General features: G+C 36.7%; 1 protein-coding gene across 1 annotated transcript in view; it reads right to left on the bottom strand.

The window, feature by feature from the left end:
* The window catches only part of LOC110381852 (adenylate cyclase, terminal-differentiation specific), a 32,200-nt gene that overhangs the window by 762 nt on the left and 9,299 nt on the right, over nucleotides 1–22,139 (bottom strand). The window contains exons 2-5 of the mRNA XM_021342277.3: nucleotides 3,905–4,019; nucleotides 944–1,156; nucleotides 545–784; nucleotides 92–295 (exon numbers count right to left, since the gene is read on the bottom strand). Coding sequence (XP_021197952.1) covers nucleotides 92–295; nucleotides 545–784; nucleotides 944–1,156; nucleotides 3,905–4,019 — 772 coding nt within the window. The remainder of the gene's footprint in view (nucleotides 1–91; nucleotides 296–544; nucleotides 785–943; nucleotides 1,157–3,904; nucleotides 4,020–22,139) is intronic.

Genomic DNA, 22,139 nt, shown 5'->3' with positions numbered 1-22,139 from the left:
AACCACGTCTTAAAGGATTAAAAAAAACATGGCCAACATCAATTTTACTTCAGAAAATTTTGAAGGATATTAGTACTTTAAGTGTATTTACCTCTTCTTCTTCTTCCTGTTCGTATCTGTCGTCCCTGTAGACCTCAGCGGGGTAGTACCTGTCGGAGTACTTGAGGGACACGTTGGGCTTCCTCTGGACCTCCTCCTCGTTCACCGGCCTGTACAGGTACTCGTTCACGAAGTGGTACTTCGACGACTTCTGACAGATGTTGTCGTGTGTTGGTGGCATGCAAATCAGGTGGACCTGGAATCAAGAGTTTATTGATGTCAATTCGTTTTGTAGAATTTAGAAGGGTACTTTTAGGCAGAGTTTAGAAACACAGTATGATTAATTCTAGACGTTGCTGGTAGCATTTCCAAATTATGCATTTAGCGAAACTTCGAAAGATCAATCAGTTCTTAGAAAAATCCTTTTGCTTGACGTCGAACTCTTGATTTTTTGTTGCCGCCTAAATTATAAGGCTTTTAAGATGTTTCTCTCTTGATAGCTTACCTGGTGGAACGAGAATCCGTCGGGACAGACCCAAGAGTGCTTGACATTATCCTGGCAGTAGTGGAAGACCTCGCAGTTGAGCTCCTCGTCGGCATAGTACCCAGTCTGTTTGTTCACGCAGTTGAACTTGGACTGCTGCAGCAGTTGGGAGAGGCGGTCTGGTTCTTCCTTCTCTTCTTCCTCCAACTCCTCCTCAACGTCCTGGACTGGACGCTGCTGAAGTTTTGCGGGGCGTTGGTCCTGAATTTCAAAGACGGGGTTTTCATCTAATTTGACTATGTTTCATGTGTTATGTTTAATAATGGTCAACCAAACCATACAGCGGTGGGTTGTATAAGGTTCAATGTTGATTGGGAAAATGTTACAGACTTGTGTAGTTTGATGTCTATTCGTAGTTACCTTCCTATGAGGAGCACGCTGAGGCTGCCTAGGTTCCTCAACATACTGCTGCTGAGTGGGTCTAGGCTGCAGCACGTATTGCTGCTCTTCTTGTTGCTCCTGTTGTCTCTGGTAGCCCGCCAGCTCTGCGAGTGAGGGCGTCGGGCGGAACCCGCTGGGTAACGCGTTGTAGGCTGTGGGCGTGTATGCACGTGGCCTTAGGTTGCGGGATTCCTGGAAACGTTAAAATGTGGCTTTAGTTGTGAATAATAAATATCTTCGAAGTTGTATGATCTTTGGGAAATAAAAGAATAAATGAAGAATGAAATCGTTATAATTGCCATTGAATAATACTAACCTAACCTAACTAGGTACGGATTCATAAGTCCCTGAGGCTCAATACTCGGCCCCTTCCTATTCCTATCTAACAAATTATGACACTTTTACATGTTCCTACATAATAAACATTAAAAACAAAAGCAGTCTAGAGACAATAAATTCACACGTGTACACGCATTAGCAGCTAATTTTTCCGGCCAATTAAACTCGCACATAATTAGTTTTTTATTGCATACCATTGAATAAAAAACTGGAAGTAAGTGAAGCAGCAACGGCAAAATTACATAATTTACGCAATTACCGGTGTATAATTTGTATTATAAACAGTTTCAATTGTTGGCGACGCGTGCAAAATTCGTTGCAGACTTGCAACAATTGTAATGTTGTAGGTAAAAAAAGGTAATGTGAGGTATATAAGCGTGCAATCGTGCGAGACGACGGCGTGTGCTATCAGGTATTATATCACTGTTACATGTTACCAGATCCGGGAGAGAGGACTTTTACTCGTTAATGAGTTCGACTTAATAATTTAATTGTAGCGGTTGCATTTGAAATTGCTGTTCATTGCTCTGGGCAACGTAATCTATAATTTATTGATTGGGAGCTAAATTGTTTTGTTACAGAACTAATTATAAGTTTACAAAACGTGTAAGACGTAAGTATTAGAGTGTAGTAAATGTAAATAGATGTAATGTAAGCCGAAAATCGATCTCAGTGGCGTGCACTTGGAGAGGCCTATGTCCAGCAGTGGACTGCGATAGGCTGATGATGATGATGATGATGATGATGAAATGTAAATAAACTAGAGTAGGTACCTAGTAAATGAACGTAAGTATGTATATTAGGTATCGTAAATTACAAGATAGGTCCAAGGAACAGAACGGAGGTACGGACACAAATTACAATTTATTAAATGTCTGGACCTCGATTGCTTGTTGATAAAAACTTTGATATGTCTGTAAGAAATCAGCTTTAAAACTAACCGCGTGTTTCCTGATATTTGCATGCAATCTGGCTCGTGTGTCTAAACGAATTCAAACGAATACATTATAATAGGATGTTTGCATATTTCTCACGCGATTACGCAAAATAGACAGCGAACGTGGAATTGTAGCTTAGAATACATCATTAGGCTACCTAATATTCATTTCCGGAACGATAAGGTAGCGATAAAAAATGGATTTGGAAACTTTCTCGCCAAAATCGAGAAAATGGCGTCTTAGGCACACGGCGACATTGTTTGGAAAATGTAGAAAAAAAGAAGAAAAAAAAGTAAAGAGCAGCTTTCGACTTTCACTCTCAACGGCCTTGCTATGCGGACGTTGACACTAAACAGCGTTAGAAAAATTGCATCGTGTAACACGGCTATATTGTAACATTCGAATTTCGTATTCGGTCACGACTCGTGGCTATTTGGCGGGAAAACCAATTTCGTTTAGTTTTTGTTATCAGCCGATTTGCTTTTGTTATTATTATCAAGTTTAATGTTATTAACAGTGCTTTTAAAGGTTGTTTGGACCATTTTAACATTAAAAGCCTTCTAATAAACTCATTAATTTTCATTACGATGTTAGAATGCGAACGACGACTTTACGAAATGTTTTTCATTTATTTATTAGCAAAGATAGCCTTCTGTTGTGTTTCAGAAATAATGTTCTCGTGAACTACTTACATAGACCTACTTTTAATGTTTTGTAATTTTAGACGAATAATTACAAACATATTTAATTATTCATTTAACGTTAGAAATTATTGAAATCAAATTCGTATTCAATGAACATATAATAAAAATATTGAATGGCCGAGAAAGATTTTGTGCTCAAATCAATAGTAGCGCACTGAATCACATTGTATATGCAATAATGCAACCGCATGATATCGTCTCATTACCGTCATCCATCACTTTAATGGTTAATGTCTAAACCATGCAAAAGAAATTGAAATCATTTCGCAACTCACAAAAAAAATGTTTCACAACTCCCGTGCCCAATTTTACCCGAACTACTTTGGGTTCTCCTATGCACCTGGATCAAAAGTAGCCTATACTCTTCCCCGATAAATGGGCTATCCATCACTAACACATTTGCCCCACTGCTGGGCACAGACTTTCAGTTATTAAATTAGCAAGGATATATTCTCAAAGTGGACCTCGTGAGTCATTTAGGTGCATTTAGTCCAATCTCATTTTGATCTAGATAAAGAAAGCGACAGACGCAAGGCTAAGTCGTGACTCCGAAATCCGCAAGTGAGCTGTTAACCGATTGATCGAAAGATAGCTGCGATCAGCTGTTAATTATATGTTGGTAGTGCTACTGATGCATATCTCAGAATTGGAGTGACGGAAGACATTCACTGTATAAACGAAACTAATTAAAGAACGTATGAACAGGTAGTTAATGAAAGGCTACAATAAACACATGATGTGTAAGCAGACGTAGAACAAAATAAAATAAACAACTAGCCCGAATAAAAAGTAGCTAGCCTTCATCGTTAAAAGGACTACCTTTCTAACACTGAAGGAATTTTTGATCGGACCTCAAAAACAAAAGACAGCCCCCAAAACGCCCACTCTCCATTTCTTCCTATATTGCGTTAAGAAGGAATTATCTTACAAGTAGAGGCTTTTGGATTTTCGGTCCTTACCTCTTGATCTAAAGCTAGTTCATCACTGTCGTCAACTCCAGCATCAGGTATGCTGTCATCGTCTTCTGCTGCGAACGCCACGCCGAGCAGTAGCAACGTCAACAAATATCTCCACCTGGAACAATAGTCAGAGCCTTATGAAAAACAAGCTTCATACATTTATGATTGCTAATAGGTGCATTGCATACGCGAATACTTTCCTACAACATCAACTTTCCTTTATTTGCAAGCTCATTCTAGTGGCTTGTGATTCAATTAATGTTCGTACATCGCTAGTTCCTGTATCCATCTCACTATTAGCCACAGCGAGCACATGTCGGAAGAGAATTGAATTAAATTTCACTTTCGTTCGACGTTAACTTTATAAATCTCTGAAATAAGTGTAAAGCATGTACGGTAAGATCGGATTCTCGTTACGTAATGGTGGCAATTTCTCCAAAATGGACGCTGCAGTTGCTCAGGCGCAGGGCAGTTATGTAATACGCGATTTAATTCGATGACAGCGGAACTGGTTCGCACACTAAATGGTCAAGCAGGTGTAAGCGACCACAAAGACCTCGATTGCGTATACGCTCCAATTTACTGAAGATTTTAGCGACTCAGTGACAAGATAATAATCCAACGCGAACGCAATTATGTTATATTATATATTTTATATTATTATAATATCGTTAGGTAGGTTTGACCTTCTCGACTTTATGTCGGTTTAATAGGTATCCCGTTCCGCAGCCCGCGGAAAAAAAGATATCTATGTCCCCCCTAGTCTGTTATTAAGTATATTGTATGTATTATTTATTATATGGTGTATATGTATTATGTAGTTGATGTGTTAGTTTGCGTTGTTCTTATCCTTCTTCTTCCTCTTCTGGGCTGTGATGATGACGAATGTTCGGTGTTAGATGATTGCTGTGTGTTCTGTTCCTGGATGGCTGTTCCCGCTTGCGTGCTTGGTGATGGATGCGTGTTTTGTGTGTCTGGTGTTTGTGTGTCAGTGTGTGAGTGTTGTTCTTCTACTGTTCGTACGAATACTGTGTCTCCTAATACTTTGCTGAGTATGATAGATGAATGTATGGCTGCTTGTTTTTGGAGTATGTGAATGTTAATTGAAGCGTCTAATTGGTCTATGTATTTTTTTATGCTTTTTGCAACGATGCCCGTTACGCCTACTACTATCGGAATGACAGCCGTTTGTGTATTCCACAGCCGGCTGATTTCGGTTTTCAGAAGATGGTATTTGCTTAATTTTTCTATTTCTTTGGCTCCTATGTTGTAATCTGACGGTACGGTAATATCTATTAAATATGTTTTGTTACTAGTTTTATCTGTGTATATAAGGTCTGGTCTATTGTGTGTAACAGTGACATCGGTTTGGACGGGCATTTCCCACATGATTTTGGCTGTTTCGTTTTCTTTTACTTGTGGTTGCACTAGTGTTTCCTTCCACCAGAGGTTGGCAACTTCTATTTTATGTTTTTTAGCAAGACACCAGTAGACGTATTGGACAAGATTATTATGTCGTCGAACATAGTAGGTCCCCGCTAATTTTTCGCAACCAGATATAATATGCTGCGTAGTTTCGTCTTTAGTGACGCAGAGGCGGCATTTTCCGTCTACTGGTTCTTTCAATATATCGCGCTGATGTTGTTTGGTCATAACGGCTTGATCCTGTATTGCAAAAATGGATGACTCTATAGTTGGTGGAATTTGTTGTTTTTTAATCCATTTAAACGAAAGTTCTCTATCTATATTAGCTTGATCTAGTACTTTTTTGGGAAACTGTCCGTGTAATTGCTTACTTCGCCATACTGTATTTTGTTGTTTAATTATTGCTTCTTTGATTTCTTTGTCTGTGTGTTGGTTTCTTTGTGTTAAGTGTAGCTGTGTTTCTATTTCCTCTGCTTCTTTTATTATTGAGTATTTAACCCTATTTTTATCGTGTTTCGTTATTGTTTCAATGAGATGGTCCCTATTTGTATTGAGGTATTTTTTATATTTAAGTATTTGTGTTTTGTACATATATTCTACATTTAAAAGTCCTCTCCCTCCTTGTGCTATTGGTAAGTAAAGCCTCTGTACGTCTGCTTTCTGTTGGTGTGCCTTATTTATTGCTAATAATTTTCTAGTTTTTATGTCTATTGCTCTAAGATCGCTGCTTTTGTAGTTTATTATTCCGAAAGAGTATAGTAACACTGGAATTGCATAAGTATTGATGCCTTTAATAAGGTAACGGGATGTGAGTTGCGTGTTTAGTAATTTTTTAACTCTTCTATAATACTCTTTGGTTATTTGATCCCTAATAACACTATGTTCTATTTTTCCTGATTCATGAACTCCTAAATATTTATAGCTATCACCTATGGCAAGTTGTTTGAATGTATCCCCACTTAATAAAATATGGCCCTCTCCTATTGTGCTGCTTCTCTGTCCTGAGTCTATATGTAATATATTGCATTTATCAAGCCCAAATCTCATCCCTATGTCATTTGTAAATATCTCTATACTGTCTAATAAAACTTTCAGGTTGTTTCTACTGTTTGTGTAAATCTTTAAATCGTCCATGTAAAGTAAATGATTGATCCAGTAACTATCTCGAAGTTTGTACCCTTTTAATTCGTATTTGTTAAGTATGTATGAAAGAGGATTGATTGCCAAACAAAATAGTAAAGGAGAGAGGGAGTCGCCCTGAAATATTCCGCGTCTGATGTAAATCGGATCCGTGGTTATGGAGTTTTGGGAGCCTCGCGCTGTCATCACTACTCTCCACGAAGGCATTGAGAGTCTAAGAAATTTCTTGACTACAGCAGGACATTTGTAAATGTCCAGGATCTTAAGGAGCCATTCGTGAGACACGCTATCGAAAGCCTTTTGGTAGTCAATCCACGCCATGCTCAGGTTCTTGTGTGAGCGACTTGCGTCTTCTAAAATGGCCTTGTTAACCATGAGGTGGTCTTTGCATCCCCTGGCACCGCGCCGACAGCCCCTTTGTTCTACTGCCATTATGTTGTTCTCATGGCAGTGATGGTAAAGTGTGTTAGCTAAGATGGAGGTTAACACTTTGTATATGCTTGATAGACAAGCGATAGGCCTCCAATTTTTGGGATCTTCAGTGTTTTCATTTTTGGGTATCAATATTACCTGACCCGTCGTAAACCATTCCTCTATCGCTTCCCCCCCTGTAATTAAATTCGTGAATAATTGTGCTAAATATTTATGTGCGCTAGTGAAATATTTTAAATAATAATTTTGTATCTTATCTATTCCCGGTGTTTTCCAATTAAGTAACTTCTTAACTGCAGTTTTAACTTGGTCTTCTGAAATCTCTTCTTCATTTATTGTGGTAACCTCATTTGATGAAATTTCTATTTCCGTAATCCAATTGGCCTCCCTATTATATTGTACAGGTTGTGATAATATTGATTCCCAAAATTGTTGAACACTTTCTTTACTAGGTATATTTACATCAGCGTTGCTTTTAGCTCCTAAACTTCTATATAACCTATGTTCATTTTCTTTAAATAATTTATTTTGTTCTTGTTTTGTATTCATAATGTCGTACCTTTTTAGTCTACCTGCAAGTGCTTTTACTTTTTGTTTGATGATTTCTGTTGTGTTGTCGTGGTCGTTTTCGTTTTGAATGTTGTATTTAGTGTATAGTTTGTCTTTTATTTTTTGCATTCTACGAGTATTAATTTCGCGTTTAATTTCTAGTAGTTGTCCTAATTCTTTCCTAAACTTTTCTATTTTAGTTTTTATTCTTCTTTTCCAAGGTGGTTCTGATTTTTGTTTTATTGTGTCTTTCGGTTTAAAAGGAGTTTGATTATTGTTAATTATTAGAGTTTTGGCGGCTGCATAAATGACATTGTTAATTTCGCGAAGACTACTGTGGGTAATTAATATACTAGGCAAGTATTTATTCAAAGTATCTAAGTTTCCTATAAATTTCCTATTTATTTGTGCTTTGGGAAGAATTAAGCGTTCTGCTAGTGGTGTTTCTTTCGTTTCTGCTAAAACTTGTAAGAAATGTAAGATGAGTGTATCCTGATCCTCATTTACTTCTACACTACCGGTCAGCTGGTCTATTGTTTCTACTTGTTCTAGTGTGTGTTGTGTGTGCGGGTTGTGTAGTATGTTTTCTGTTGTTGAGTGCATTGATGTGTGTGGCGTGTCTTGGTCGTTATGTATGTCTTCTGGGGTTTCTATTGTTAGTGTTCCTTCTGCTTGTTTCTGTATCCTATCGATCAACTCCTGGGAAATAAGTTTCTGTTTAATTACGCTACGAGCCTGATTTGAGAGTGTGTTTCCTGTGAATCTGTGTATTTTTGGGTTGTTGGGATTTCTCTCAACAAACAGTGACTTAAGCCTCTCTATATACCCTGAACCTCCTGAACGTGCCCTAAAGTAGCAAAACATCAACTCGTGCAATTCCTCTGTCGACCACTTTCTTCGTCTATCATTGTTATTTACGGTATTTGTGGTCGTTGCCGATGAGCCGGCAGAGTGTGTGAGCTCAGCTCTACTCTGCAAAGCTTCACCAGCCCCCTCCCCGCCCCGATGGTCGGCTGTAGTATTTTCGGGTCCCCCGACTCTCGCCCGCCTGTTCAGCGAAGAGCCGCTGACGGTCCGTATGCTGTCACGTCCAGCGTCAGCTCCAGACGTGCCCCGACGATCACCCTCGGGCAGCGGCCCTATGCGTTCTACATTATTAAGTCTCTCCATATTACTGGGTTACCTGACCTTGTTAGCCACGTAAGTTTTCATTGTACGTGTGTCCGCCCCCCACGTGGCTCGGTGTTCAGCTCGGACGTAAGGCAGGATTTTGGGGGGCTTATTATATATATTATATTATAATAATATAATAATTATTATTATATATTATTATATTATTATTTTTTAAAATTTTGGAATATTAAATAATAAATAAATCAAATATAGGGATCATAAATCTTCGGCAGAAACCATTGTGTCAAGCAAACACCCTTCGCGAGGCTATGCCCCTTATTGCGAAGTTGATCTCAACCTCAATTCACCATCCAAATATTTTTTTTTTACATTGCTCTGTAAATCTGATCCCAAAATTATTATCTGATTTGGTTTTGAAAAAAAAATATTTGGATGGTGAATTGAGGTTGAGATCAACTTCGCAATAAGGGGCATAGCCTCGCGAAGGGTGTTTGCTTGACACAATGGTTTCTGCCGAAGATTTATGATCCCTATATTTGATTTATTTATTATTTAATATTCCAAAATTTTAAAAAATAATTTTGGATAAGATGTTTAATTATATCACGTTAGGTGAGAAACTTTGATAACGGTGACTTATCCCTTCATCTGACACGTTAGCGTCCGGCGAAGTTGTAAGTTGTCAATACAGAGTTTTTCTTCGCTTGAAAAGTAATCCCTTCAGGACGGGTGTTCACTTTGAATATCCTTTGCTATTAGAAGCACGTTTCGAGGCTTTTTGCGTGGTTTTGCCGCGAAAAAGTTCACGATAACATGTTTTCTTACAGTGCAGTTTGGCACACTTAAGTAAATAACTGACATGTTATTGTAAACTATCCCGTTGTGAGGGACGTGTTTTTAATTTCCACGCATAGGTCAGTTTTCGGTTAGATGTAGGTAGGTAACATTTGTATGATTGTCCGCCTATAGTTGCGCTTTTGTGATAAAGTTTCCACTTTATCCTAAGGGCGTAGCTCGTGTAACGTAGTTAGAAACTCTTTCATTTGTAAGGTTTTATTCGTTAGATATTTTTGATACTGACCGGGCAATCATTTCAAATGTATTCGATTTGTTCCATAGAATAAGTTTTTTATATTGAAGGATGTCACTTCACCCCCGAGTCAGAAAATAAACCAAAGTTAAAGTTCCTTTTAATGTTTTAATTGAAAATCCTGAAGATCCTCGGTTCCTGGCGCGCCACGCGCTACAGTACTGACAGAATGCGGTCCTAAGTTGTTCACATTTCTAAGAAATTCCAGCAAAGGTCTACAGCTTGTGATTAAGTAATTTATGTGTGAACTTGGCTTAAGCCATGTGGAGTATTTGTAGCATGTGTGATATTTCCTGCAATGAGCAGCAAAAATCGGAAGTTTGCACTTTCTAAAACATTTAAATCCACTGATATATTTTATTTGCTTAACTCAGACGGGTATATATTGCGATATTCTGTCAGGCATAACACGACGATTTAAAATATCCATGAAAAACATAAACCGATCAAGCAGTCTCATCCAGATCAGGTTAATGTAAGCCGGTCATATTCTCCATTGCATAAGTTGCCCAAAATGAGAGATTCTGGTCATAGCAGGCCGGAAAAAGAATCGTTGTTAACCATACAAGTAGGGCTGCCATTTCGAATTTCGCCAAACCCGGACAAATATTTAAAAAAACCCGGACATTTGGCGTAAATCGCATTTTTTCCCCGGACGAGTCCGATTTTTTTGTTTAATAAAACAAGACCTAATTTTTAATATTACCATATTACTTAAATTCAATGAGGCCCTTCCTTACATGAAAAGTCAGGGCCGTCTCTAGCTCATGTAGTACCTAGTATTGAAAGATTGTGACTTAATGTATTTCGAAGGTCATAATTAAGGAAGCTCATATGGAAACTAGGAGTTACCTTCTTGATAGGTTAGACAAAAAATGTTGAAAAATACAAACAACTGTAATCTGAAGTCGCCGCGAGCGCGAAAATTTTTGAGTTTTGGGTCACTAAAGCACCTAAACTTGTATAATAAAAAAATCCGCAAAGTGAAGAAGCCGCAAGCGAAGCGAGCGCAAAATTTTTTGAATATTGGGATATTAAAGTAGCTAAACGTAAAAAAAAATTTGTCAAGAAAAGAAGCCGCGAGCGAAGCGAGCGCGAAAATTTTGGAGTTTTGGGACACTTCGACTTCTGCATTATTAGGCGCCTGGGTAATTCGCATACCCAGGCACCATAGGTTAAGATGGCCCTATGAAAAATGTCCGGGTTTTCCCCGGACACTTCTTGAAACCCCGCCCGGACGGCCCCCGGACGGCCTCCAAACGAGGACAAATCCGGGGAAACCCGGACGGATGGCAGCCCTACATACAAGGAACGTAAAGTCCGAACCTTTTAGTAGGTCGTCAACATAGTCGTCAGTTATGGCTCATACTTTAAGTTAAATGTTGCATTACGCTGGCGTAACCTTTGGGTGTGGTCCCTCGCCATTTACTCATGTAATTAATGTGACGAAAGCTGTGCAGTGCTAAAATTTATATTTTTCGATGTCAATACACTGGTAGGATATAAAGTTATATAATAAAGCTTGTTGTTGTCACATGTTTTACTGCTATTTCTTTATGAGGTGAGGTATGAATCAGTTGTACCTAAGTATTTATATAAATAGATACGGATGTAGGTAACCAATTGATTGCCTTATGAAGTAACAAATTATGATAACAAAGGTTTGACAATTCACTGGAAAATCTTTGAACTTTGAGAATAGCCCTTTGATCCGCGGTATAAAAACTGTAAGCTACTCAAACGAACATTTCTTTAATATGTAGTTTCGCACATTTTTTAAAATTAACAAGACACGTATCAATAACGGAAATCATTAATCTAGCAATTAATTGAATGCTAGGCTCAATGATCTTAGATATTCACGTTTTCCCGATAGATCTCCGTAATCGTGTGTAAAAGCTGCCAAGTATGGATATGAATAAATCAATGATCCATATCGGTGCATGTGTATTTCAATATGTCAGTTCATTATGAAATAACGAGGTAAATACTTTAGAGTTACATTAGCTTTTGAGCTGAGGGAACCTTAGGTCTAAAATCTTTAGGAAGCTAGCCGATCAGAGTAACATCCACATTTAGAACGAATCCATGTTGGATAAGAAGTTTATCTAATCCTGTGCCTATTCATCCAATTCTTCATGAGATAAGTCTTACCTACGTATATCTAATTCAAAAGAAATATAATTCACAGCTTGACGTATCAAATAAAGCAGCGTTTCCCATTTGGTGGGTCGCGACCCGGTACCGGGTCGCGAAAAAAAAATACCGGGTCGCAGCATTGCCTCCATATTTTAAATAAGTACCTCTAGTAAGTATCTAGCATCACACCCACTCTTAATAACGACAACAATTAAGTATAAAAAGTACCTTTTCAGTTGCCGAAATTAGTAAAATCTGCGTAGCTGTGTACGTTTTCTATTGCATTATTGTCCTAGCAGGTAATAAACTCGACCGTTGGCATGTGGCTAACCAAGCAATAAATTTTTAATGCCTTTTGTCACAACCTATAAATGTGAAGCAGGGTTTTCAACACTAGTGTACCTCAAAAATATATATGGAAACAGACTTGAAGTCGAATCAGAGCTCAGGATAAAACTTTCAATATACTTATATGCGTTTTATTTTGCCTAATACGAAGCGAATTTGTGTTTAATTCCTCGTTAAATTTGAGAAATTCTCGAACAAACACTACTTTTATGTCCCAAACTCAAAAATGTTCGCGCTCGCTACGCTCGCGGTTTCTTTACTTTCCACTTAAATTTTTTATCACATGCAGCTACTTTTAATGCCCCAATACTCAAAAAAAATCGCGCTCCCTTCGCTCGCGGCTTCTTCACTTCACAGTCACCTTTTATTATATATGTTTAGGACTTTTAGTGATCCAGAACTCAAAAATTTTCGGGCTTGCTTCACTTTACAGTTGTTTTTATTTTTCAACAATTTTTTAGTCTACCCAAAAGTCTGGCAAAAAGGTAGCGTCGTTTTTAAGTTATTTTATTAATTAGAAAGTAACTTCTAGTTTCCATATGAACTTTCTTATTTACGGTACTACTTTAAGTCCCAAAATTTTAATACATAAGCGCCAGCACCAACAAAGAGTTATTTACGTTTGGGCTACATTTTAAGTAATTTTATTTGAGTTTTAAAATATAACAAAAAATTTCACGCTCGCTTCGCTCGCGCGATCAGGAGCTATGTCCCCGTGTTTTTGCATTCACCAACCAGCAATAACTTATGTACGATTGGGCTACATTTTACGTAATTTTTGCTTTGACTTGGTCACTATAAAAAAAAAATAGTGTCGTATGGGTTTGAATTGCAGTTGGAGGGCGCCGTAGAAATCTCGCCCAGGGCACTGGTATAGTTAAAATCGGCACTGCTAATACCTATTTCAGTGGGTCCAAAATCTTAAGTGGGTCACGAAGGAGGAGTATGAAATTTACCGGGTCACAGCAGAACAAAGTTTGGGAAACGCTGAAATAAAGCAATAACGATTAAGCTAGCCAATAAGCTGACTGACCCACTGACATAATTCTTAATAAACATTTTATTACAATTGCTATTGGCCAATATCGATCATAAGGAAGCACTTACAGCGAACTTTCGCATTTAACAATAAGATCTTGACCTTTTATTCGCAATATAAACGTAGTTATAACAAATTCTTTTGTTTTATTTTATTTAATAGTAGTATTTGAGTAGGTACTGGCCATTTCCGCGTTGGTTTAGCCCACGTAAGTCGGTATTGTACCTCCTTTACTAACCTACTGCTATTGTTTTTGCCACTCTGGCATAGGTGCAGCCAGATATATAAGTATGTTGGTAGGCTGCCCCTTCTATTAAATGTTCAATCTATGAGTTGCTACTGAAGTAACGACAGCATGGTCAGTTTTGGGTTCCTTTCACAATATTAATTTCAGTTAAAAATGGGAATAAAACAAAATGTAATAATTTCCACATTCAAGCTTTTAATTTTGTGATTACTAAATGAATTGTTTGCTGAAATATTTTTTACCAATTAGTGTCTTTATATTGCGTAGGATTGATGAAATTTTATGATCTTGCCAAATTGTTGAGCAGGAAAATGATCAGTTGTTTGGCATGTTATGACTAACGTAATTAAGTAATAATTAAGAGATATATTTTATTGCCTATCAATCTCTGTATGTCAAGGGATACAGGTGTCCGATAAACACAAGTTTGGTAACAGTCAAATGTTATTCAAGACATGGCAACATTCAAGGCACGTTCCTAAGTTTTTATCCTCCTACAAAAGCCATAATTTGCTAACATTACGCCGATTGTTAACGTAACAAACCAATTCAGAACTACATATTAAATCACTCAACCTGTCATCGAATTCGTCAGACCAGTAGACCGTTTCAATTCCGAAAAACTGTTACAGAACCAAATAGACCAGAAAAACGTCTTTTGTACCTACGTCAACAACACACAAATGCGAGCTGCTTTCTCCACTAGATTCTTCGATTATTTAACCAACTGGAGCCGCCATGAGCACAGAACACCCCGAGGGCAGCCAATGCATCAAACAGTGATACTTATTCATGCACTTATGCATTTTTGATCACTTCGCTAATAAAAGTGTGTGCATACGACAAAATTGTCAAACATGGTGAACAAATCATTGTGGGGAGGTACCGCAGTGGCGTCTCCTGTTGGTTGAATGCTCCAAGAGCAGAACCATCGAATCGTGAAATGGAAGCTTGCGCTGACTCTCGTGGACCATTGGTCGAGTGGTCGCAATAGGTGTTGGTCTAACAATGGTAATGCTTGCCATTTGGTCCGTGACGAGATTTGGCTAATACACCTGTGTGTGCGCAATCTTAGGGGTGACTCATTTGGGGAAATTCTTGCTGATTTGTTAGTGCAAGGGATTCTTTCATACCACGGACTTCCTTGTCAGTTCTTCTTGAGATCAACTCACTAGAACCGCGCATCTCGCTATAGCATATCCGTTTGAAACAATCTGGCGGTACATATCGTATATGTCTCGACTATATCTGTTAATTCTCTTTCCACTGCTACATAGGCTTAGGTGTTTCGAATTTATGAAGTAAAACATCAACAAGAATTCCATAATTTTTCTCATTACCACTAGCCCATCTACAACGATTATTATACTGATTACATGGCTTTGCAGTTCTCCTTTTATTAACCGACTTCCCAAAAAGGAGGAGGTTATCAATTCGGCCGGTATGTTTTTTTTTTTTTCTATGTATGTACATCGATTACGCCGAGGTTTATTGACCGATTTACGTGATTCTTTTTTTGTTCGACGCGGAATAGCTGCCAGATGGTCCCATAGTCATCAGGTCAGGATCTGATGATGGAAACCCTGAGAAATCGAGAGCAACCTTCAAAAGTTGTAGGCAAACATAGGGTAAAAAGTTGACACTCAGATGTATGCCTGAAAGCACTATTCAACAGTGAAGGTTTGGAGCTGACCTGATGATGGACATCAGAGAGGGTCGAGGGAACTCGACAACTGAATATGTAAACTACCTCGTGTTTGGGCTTATAATATTTGTATTGACGAGATCTTTGCAACAGTGAAGGTTTGGAGCTGACCTGATGATGCAGACCAGAGAAGGTCGAGGGAACTCGACAACTGAAAATGTAAAATACCTCGTATTTGGGCTTAAAATATTTATATTGATGAGAACTTTCTACTTATATGGATAGTGACAGCTATTTGTATCACTGAAAAGCTGTAAATAAAAAACTTTTTTACAAAAAAATTAAACCGACTTCCCAAAACACTAAAAAGCCAAAAAATAACTAATTTTAGGTGCATCGGCCTAGAAGTCGGTGGCAAAATTAACTTAGGCACATCCTTGATTAGACACCGACTTATAGGCCGATGCACCTAAAATTAGTTATTTTTTGGCTTTTTAGTGTTTTGGGAAGTCGGTTTAATTTTTTTGTAAAAAAGTTTTTTATTTACAGCTTTTTACTGCGTGACCGAATGGTTCTCAAAAAGGTCTCGTGTTAGAACGTCATTTTTAAATTATTTCCATTAATATTACAGCCTGTTACTCTATATCGTGATCTCGTTCAACATGGTCAAGTCTAATTTACACGATATAACAATGTAGTCACACCAAAGTCTAGCTATTGTTATAGTGAACGAGCTCGTGAAGTAATGTATCACTATCACTCGTATCCGTCCATCGAAGGTCAGAGCTTGGCTAAGCTTTTCTAAAGCGCGGGCGCACGCTTGGATTACATTGTTTTCAGATTTGTTCAGGGCTGTCATGAACTAAATAATAGCGTAGTAGGCAGTAGGTCCTTACCTACTAGGTATGATAAGTATAAGATTATCACCAAACTGTCGATTCTAGATTATAATTTGCAGATTTAACTTTAGCAGTACTTAATTTGGGCAGTTCTTAAGTCAAAACTTCCTCCGGCATGATGGTGGGATAGAAAACGCAATAAAGCGGTAAGAATGTGTTATTGTGTTATCTATTACATAATACAATGGGTTATATAACGCATTATAGAAAATATTTGCAGAGTCAAGAAATATGATGCTGATTGATCAAGCTTTTGCTGCATAATCCGAATAAATTATGTTTTTGCAAGCTAAAATTGCTTTGTCATTTTATAATTTCTCCGTTATGTCTGTATGCATGAAACTTTCAATCCGTGATAAATATTTTTTTATGTACCTACATACAAGCAAAGACTATAAAAATACTTTATGTGTCGTCATATCTGTAAGCAAAACCAATAGTTTATTTTATAAGAATCGGGTAATAATCTAAGCGACTGGCAACCCTAACTTCGGTATAGTTCGGAAGGCTGCGCGCGCGCATATCGTGCCTTCAGTTTCATTGTCAAGTATAACGCAACGCTCCACGGATCCGTTTCGTCACTTTTAATTACATTTCGTGACAATGATCTATTTTTGTATTTTTTACAAATATTTTTCGACCGTTATGCAAATATTTTGCGTTTTTGGAACAATTTTAAGTGGATTGATCACGATTGAGTCATTTAAATTGTTCGGTCAATTATTGGAAGTTTGTAATACCATGCCGTGGTATTACCTATTAAAGTTTGTTCTTTTTTAAAACCCATATTTTTCTTTTGATAAGGCATTTTTATTAAGAGCTAAATGAGATAGGTGTACGTACGTATCTACTCAGACGCATCATATCATTGCTTTTAAAAGACGAACTCTATGGCATTTAAACGGAGTTCTTACCTAAGTGCAATGACCGGTAACCTGGCTATACCAAGATATCCTTATTAGTTATATTACATACTTGTCAATTTCTATCGTCTAAAGTACTTGTGCAAGTTAATACCTAAGTAGTACCTATCAGAGCTAAAAATTAACACTGTATCATAAAAAATGTGATTTTTGCGTTTCGTAACAGTAATTCGCAGTTTTTTAATAACTTACGGAAATAAGTGTTACAAAATTGCAACACAAAGAAGTTGCGAGTGATTTTCTTGTTTTTAAGGTGTGTACACACTTGTGTAATGAACGAAACCCGTTTAACTCGTCAACGTGATGTGTAATCGACAAATATTATGTCAGAGGCTTTTTATTACGATTAATTTGGAACAAATAAACAGTTCATTGCTCTTTTAGAAGTTAACCTTTAACAATTATATATAAAGTACCTAAACATAACTAAGCTTACTTCATTAAAATTAAGCATAGACACTTAATTTTATAAATTGCTTGCAGCTGTGTAAAATACGTGTAAGAAGGCTTTAAATTGGCAAAACGTATATCGCTGACCTGCTTTATTTACTAATTGGAAAGCTAAGATTAGATAGATATCTACTTAAGTACAACACATGAACTTTGGAGGTAGATGCTGGTGTTAGGTTTCATGAAATGTGCCTATAACTATTATACCACAGGTAATTTACTTCAACCATGTAAATAAATAACACTAACGTGACATTGGCTTGTCAAACACGGATTCTCCAGAAGTATTAGTAAAATATCTCAAGTGGCTCTGCAGCTACCTGGAGGCAAGCAGCACAGGTGTTGTGTGACCAAAAAGTTTCATAGCCCTTCAATATCTAACCTACCTATATTTTTTTTAAACTCTTACACGGATATTATTCTAACTGCCATTTTTATGTAAGTACTGGATAAAATACTGGTAATCTTTAATATACTGTCCTGTAACGTATAAACAAGCTGCGTCACTCCCTACGATTACGTTGATTAAACAGAAGCGCGTCATTCGCATCGCGTGTTGATATCATATTGTGTACAGATTTCACTTTCTATTGTGTAATAGACTCCTTGGTTAACACTTATTTGCTGTCAGTTGAAAGAAATGCTGACAGATACACGGAAATGAGATTACTGACGCCGTGCGTGATCGAGAGTAGGGCAAGTCTAGGGAATTCAATAAATCATATCGACATATTTCTTTGATTATGATATAAGGTCTAGGAAAAGAGACACACATCGTGCTGGTTCCAATTTTGAAAGCGATGTGTTTTTCTTACAGAGCTATCCAAAAAGTAAATACTCTATCAATCGTGAATTATAAATTCATAATAATACGGTTGGGAAATGAACAGCTATTTATAGATATTTAAAATTTGTATATTAAACAAATATTTTGCTAATTTCAATTCTAATAAAGCTATCAAATAGCATTAATATTCATGTAAATCGCATTCATTTTGTTAAACGGAAGGAAAGTGGTTTGACAACACTAATTTCTTTATGCAGATGAGAGTGCATAATTTCAACGAAAATAAACCAAATCAAACCACACTACATTCGCAAAAAAACTTTCGTTATTGATAATTTTGACATGTCATGTTACATACTAATACCTAACATTACCAACTGGCTGATAGTAATCGCTAATGTTATTTCAAATTCAAATTGGTGTTTAAAACACCAGATATTTAAAAGTAGGATTAATGCAAATATTACCAATAATGACTCTGTGATCCAGATAAAGAAGTGAGCAATAAAAAAAATATCAATAAAAACAAATCAATTTACTGGTTCGTCACTACCACCAGTGTGACCCCGGCCTAAGAACTTCGTGTAAAACTATGTAAGAAGATTCTAATGTGGTTATGCGAATTAGTTGTCATTACGTCTAGATTGTATTATGTGTTCCGGCAGCTGAACTCAAATGATATTAACTAATTTAATTATTCGCAGTTATATGCGAAACTGCGATTTTTGTGCAGTCGTTATTCGGATATGGGACTGTTACGTCAGAAATATCTCATTATCTAAACATAGCTTACATTTGGGCTTAGAAAAAGATGCTATTAAAGAACCTAAACTCTAAAAAGATCTTAGAAGCAACCTCTAGGAACTGGGAACTAAAATAACATCAAACCTACTTATATCTGTCATAACAGCAACTGTCCAACTAGCAACTATTAAATCCGTGAACCAATTAGCATATTATGCAACAGACAGATCTAAATCTCGTGTCTCAGAGGTCAATTAATCAAATTAATCACGACGCATGCGACACGATAGAATATAAACACGACATACTTACATTGGTACCGCTACAGTTGTACGCAGCATATGTGCGCAAGATCAACGACTCGTGTGATCTATTTACTACGAGTTGAATGCGCGGGCGCACCTATGAGTGGACTGGTCACTGCACGTGTGGTTTGGGGTATTAAGGTTGTCAGTCATTTTGAATGCGTCTTTATAGTCAATGGGTTTTGAGTTTTACTATAGGGACACCTCTTTTCATACCTATGTGAATAAATCACTGGTTAAATAGATTGAATGGACCAAGAATATCCTTGTCATGTTGACCTAATTTAAAACGACTTTTAGTCTGAGAACAAAAATAATGTATCCACATTTTGAAAACACAGTCTGGAATAAAATCTGAGATGAAGATAACTTATGGAAAGGAATAATATTTATGCTGCATTGATCCTCAACTTTTGGAGATGAGAGTGTTAGTATCTGTGGTACATTTATATTTCTTCTGTATTAGTTATGGTATCACTCTGTTGTCTATTGTCAAGGTTCTCTCTCCTCGCCACGTTTGTTTGTGTGTCCTTTGCATATTAAATATTAAGTAATAAGTAATAATGTACGTCCTAGGTTATATTAAAGTGAAAATAAAAGATGATTAAAAACAAGATATTTATTTTAACATGGTAGCAGAGCGTGGTTGCTAAAATAGAAAAAGATGGCTTCGAAAAATTGTGATATAAATATTCCCATATTCGATGGCACGGATTATAGTAATTGGAAAATACGAATTCTCAAGTTTCTGCAATTTAAAAAATGTAAGGATGTCGTTATGAGAGCGAAAACTGAAGCCGACAAAGTTGAGTGGGACGACAAAGATGTCCAAGCAACGAATTACATATATAGTGCAATAAGCAACAAGCAGTTGGAATATGTAAGTGAACTTGATTCAGCCTACGAAATAATAAAGAAATTCGACCAGATGTATTTAAAGAAATCTACAGCGTTACAAATAGTGTGCAGACATAATCTCGAAAATATAAAATTGAAAAATTACTCTGAAGTGTCTCTATTTTTCGATGCGTTTGAAAAAGCTGTAAACGAGTTAAAACAAGCAGGTGCAGTGGTATCTGAATCAGAAAAGCTGAATTATATGTTAAAGGCACTACCAGCGAGTTATAGCTATATAGGTGATCTGATTGATGTCTTGCCGGAGGGTGAAAAGACAGTAGACTATTTAAAAAGCAAAATAAAGTTAAAACATACAGAAAACGTAAGTGAAGTTACAAATGATACATCAAATACTTTTAAGGCAGAAACCAAGCCATCATATAATTGCTATAATTGTGGAAAACCTGGTCACCTAAGCCGAGATTGTAGATCTGTAAATGTATACCGTGGTCGAGGACATAGTTTTTATCATAACCGAGGACGTGGTGTTTCAAATTATAGAGGACGTGGTTTGCCAAATTATCGTGGACATTCATATAATCATAATAATCATAGAAGACGAGGTTCAGGAAATTATCACCAGAATAGTCCGGAAAATCCAGGTAACAACTTTCACGCTACTATTGTACACAATACTTGCACAACGAAGGAGAATAAGCCAGAGAATGGTCAAATAACCTGGTTATTGGATAGTGGCTGCACAGACCATATTATTAATAGCGACGAGTACTTCAATACTTATGAGACATTAACTAAACCTATTAAAGTTAAAATTGGGGATGGAACAATATTAGAGGCTACAAAAATTGGCAACATTAAAGTTTATTTTTTAGTCTGTGGACAGAAATCTGAAGTGACTTTGACAAATGTATTTTTTGTAAAAGAAATGAGAGCAAATTTATTGAGTTATTCTAAAATTACTGATAAATATTCAATTACATCAAGAGGAAAGTTGACAAAAATTTACGACAATTATGGAAAGGTTATAGCAATTGCAATTAAGGATGAAAGACTATATAAGATGAAAAGTTACATGTGTGAAGAAATATCGCAAGTAAATATAACTAAAAAGGATATGACAATAAAAGAAAAACTACATCGTACTTTGGGCCATATAAATTTTAATAATTTGGAGTTAATGTGTAAAAATGAATCATTAGAAGGATTACCTAAAGAGATTGAATATGAATATTTAAAATGTGCCATATGTATTGAAAATAAAATGCATAACCTACCATTTCAAAATAATCGCCGAAGAGCAGAGGGTATATTGGATATAGTACATACAGATTTGAATGGGCCACATCAGACAATGGGATATAATGGAGAAAAATATTTTTTGAGCTTTATTGATGATTATAGCAAATTGGTCAAAGTTTATTGTATTCGGTCAAAGGACGAGGTATATGACTACTTGGTGCAATATGTTAATGAGGTACAGAACTTGACAGGAAAGACAGTAAAGGAACTACGGTGTGATAATGGAAGAGAATATATTAATGCTAGATTGTTTCAGTTCGCGAAGGAGAAAGGAATGATTATAAGGCCTTGTCCAGCATATGTTCATCAGTTGAATGGAACAGCAGAACGGTATAATCGAACACTAATGGATATGGGTCGATGTCTTTTAGCGGAGGCCAAAGTGGAAAGAAGATTTTGGCCAGAAGTAATTAAAACAGCTGCTTACCTTAAGAATAGAACCTTAACAAATACTATAGAGAGAAAAACTCCATATGAAATATTTTTTAGAAGGAAGCCATCTGTTCAAAATTTAAAAATGTATGGAAGTAAAGTTTTTGTAAGAATTCCGGAAGAACGGAGAAGATCTAAATGGGATAAGAAAGCTGAAGTTGGAATTTTACTTGGTTATACTGATACTGGATACAGAGTGTTGATTAAAAACAGAGTTATTATTGCTAGAAATTGTGATATAATAGAGGAAGATGTTAAATTATGTGGTATTGAAAATGAGGAAGAAAATAATAATGAATGTAATACAAAAGAAATTGAAAAGGATAATAAAAAGACTGAGGAGGAATCAG

The sequence above is a fragment of the Helicoverpa armigera genome, chromosome 6 (assembly GCF_030705265.1).
Source record: "Helicoverpa armigera isolate CAAS_96S chromosome 6, ASM3070526v1, whole genome shotgun sequence".
Taxonomy (NCBI): Eukaryota; Metazoa; Arthropoda; class Insecta; order Lepidoptera; family Noctuidae; genus Helicoverpa; species Helicoverpa armigera.
The sequence above is the reverse complement of the archived record's forward strand: the minus strand, read 5'-3'. Positions and strand labels throughout refer to the sequence as shown.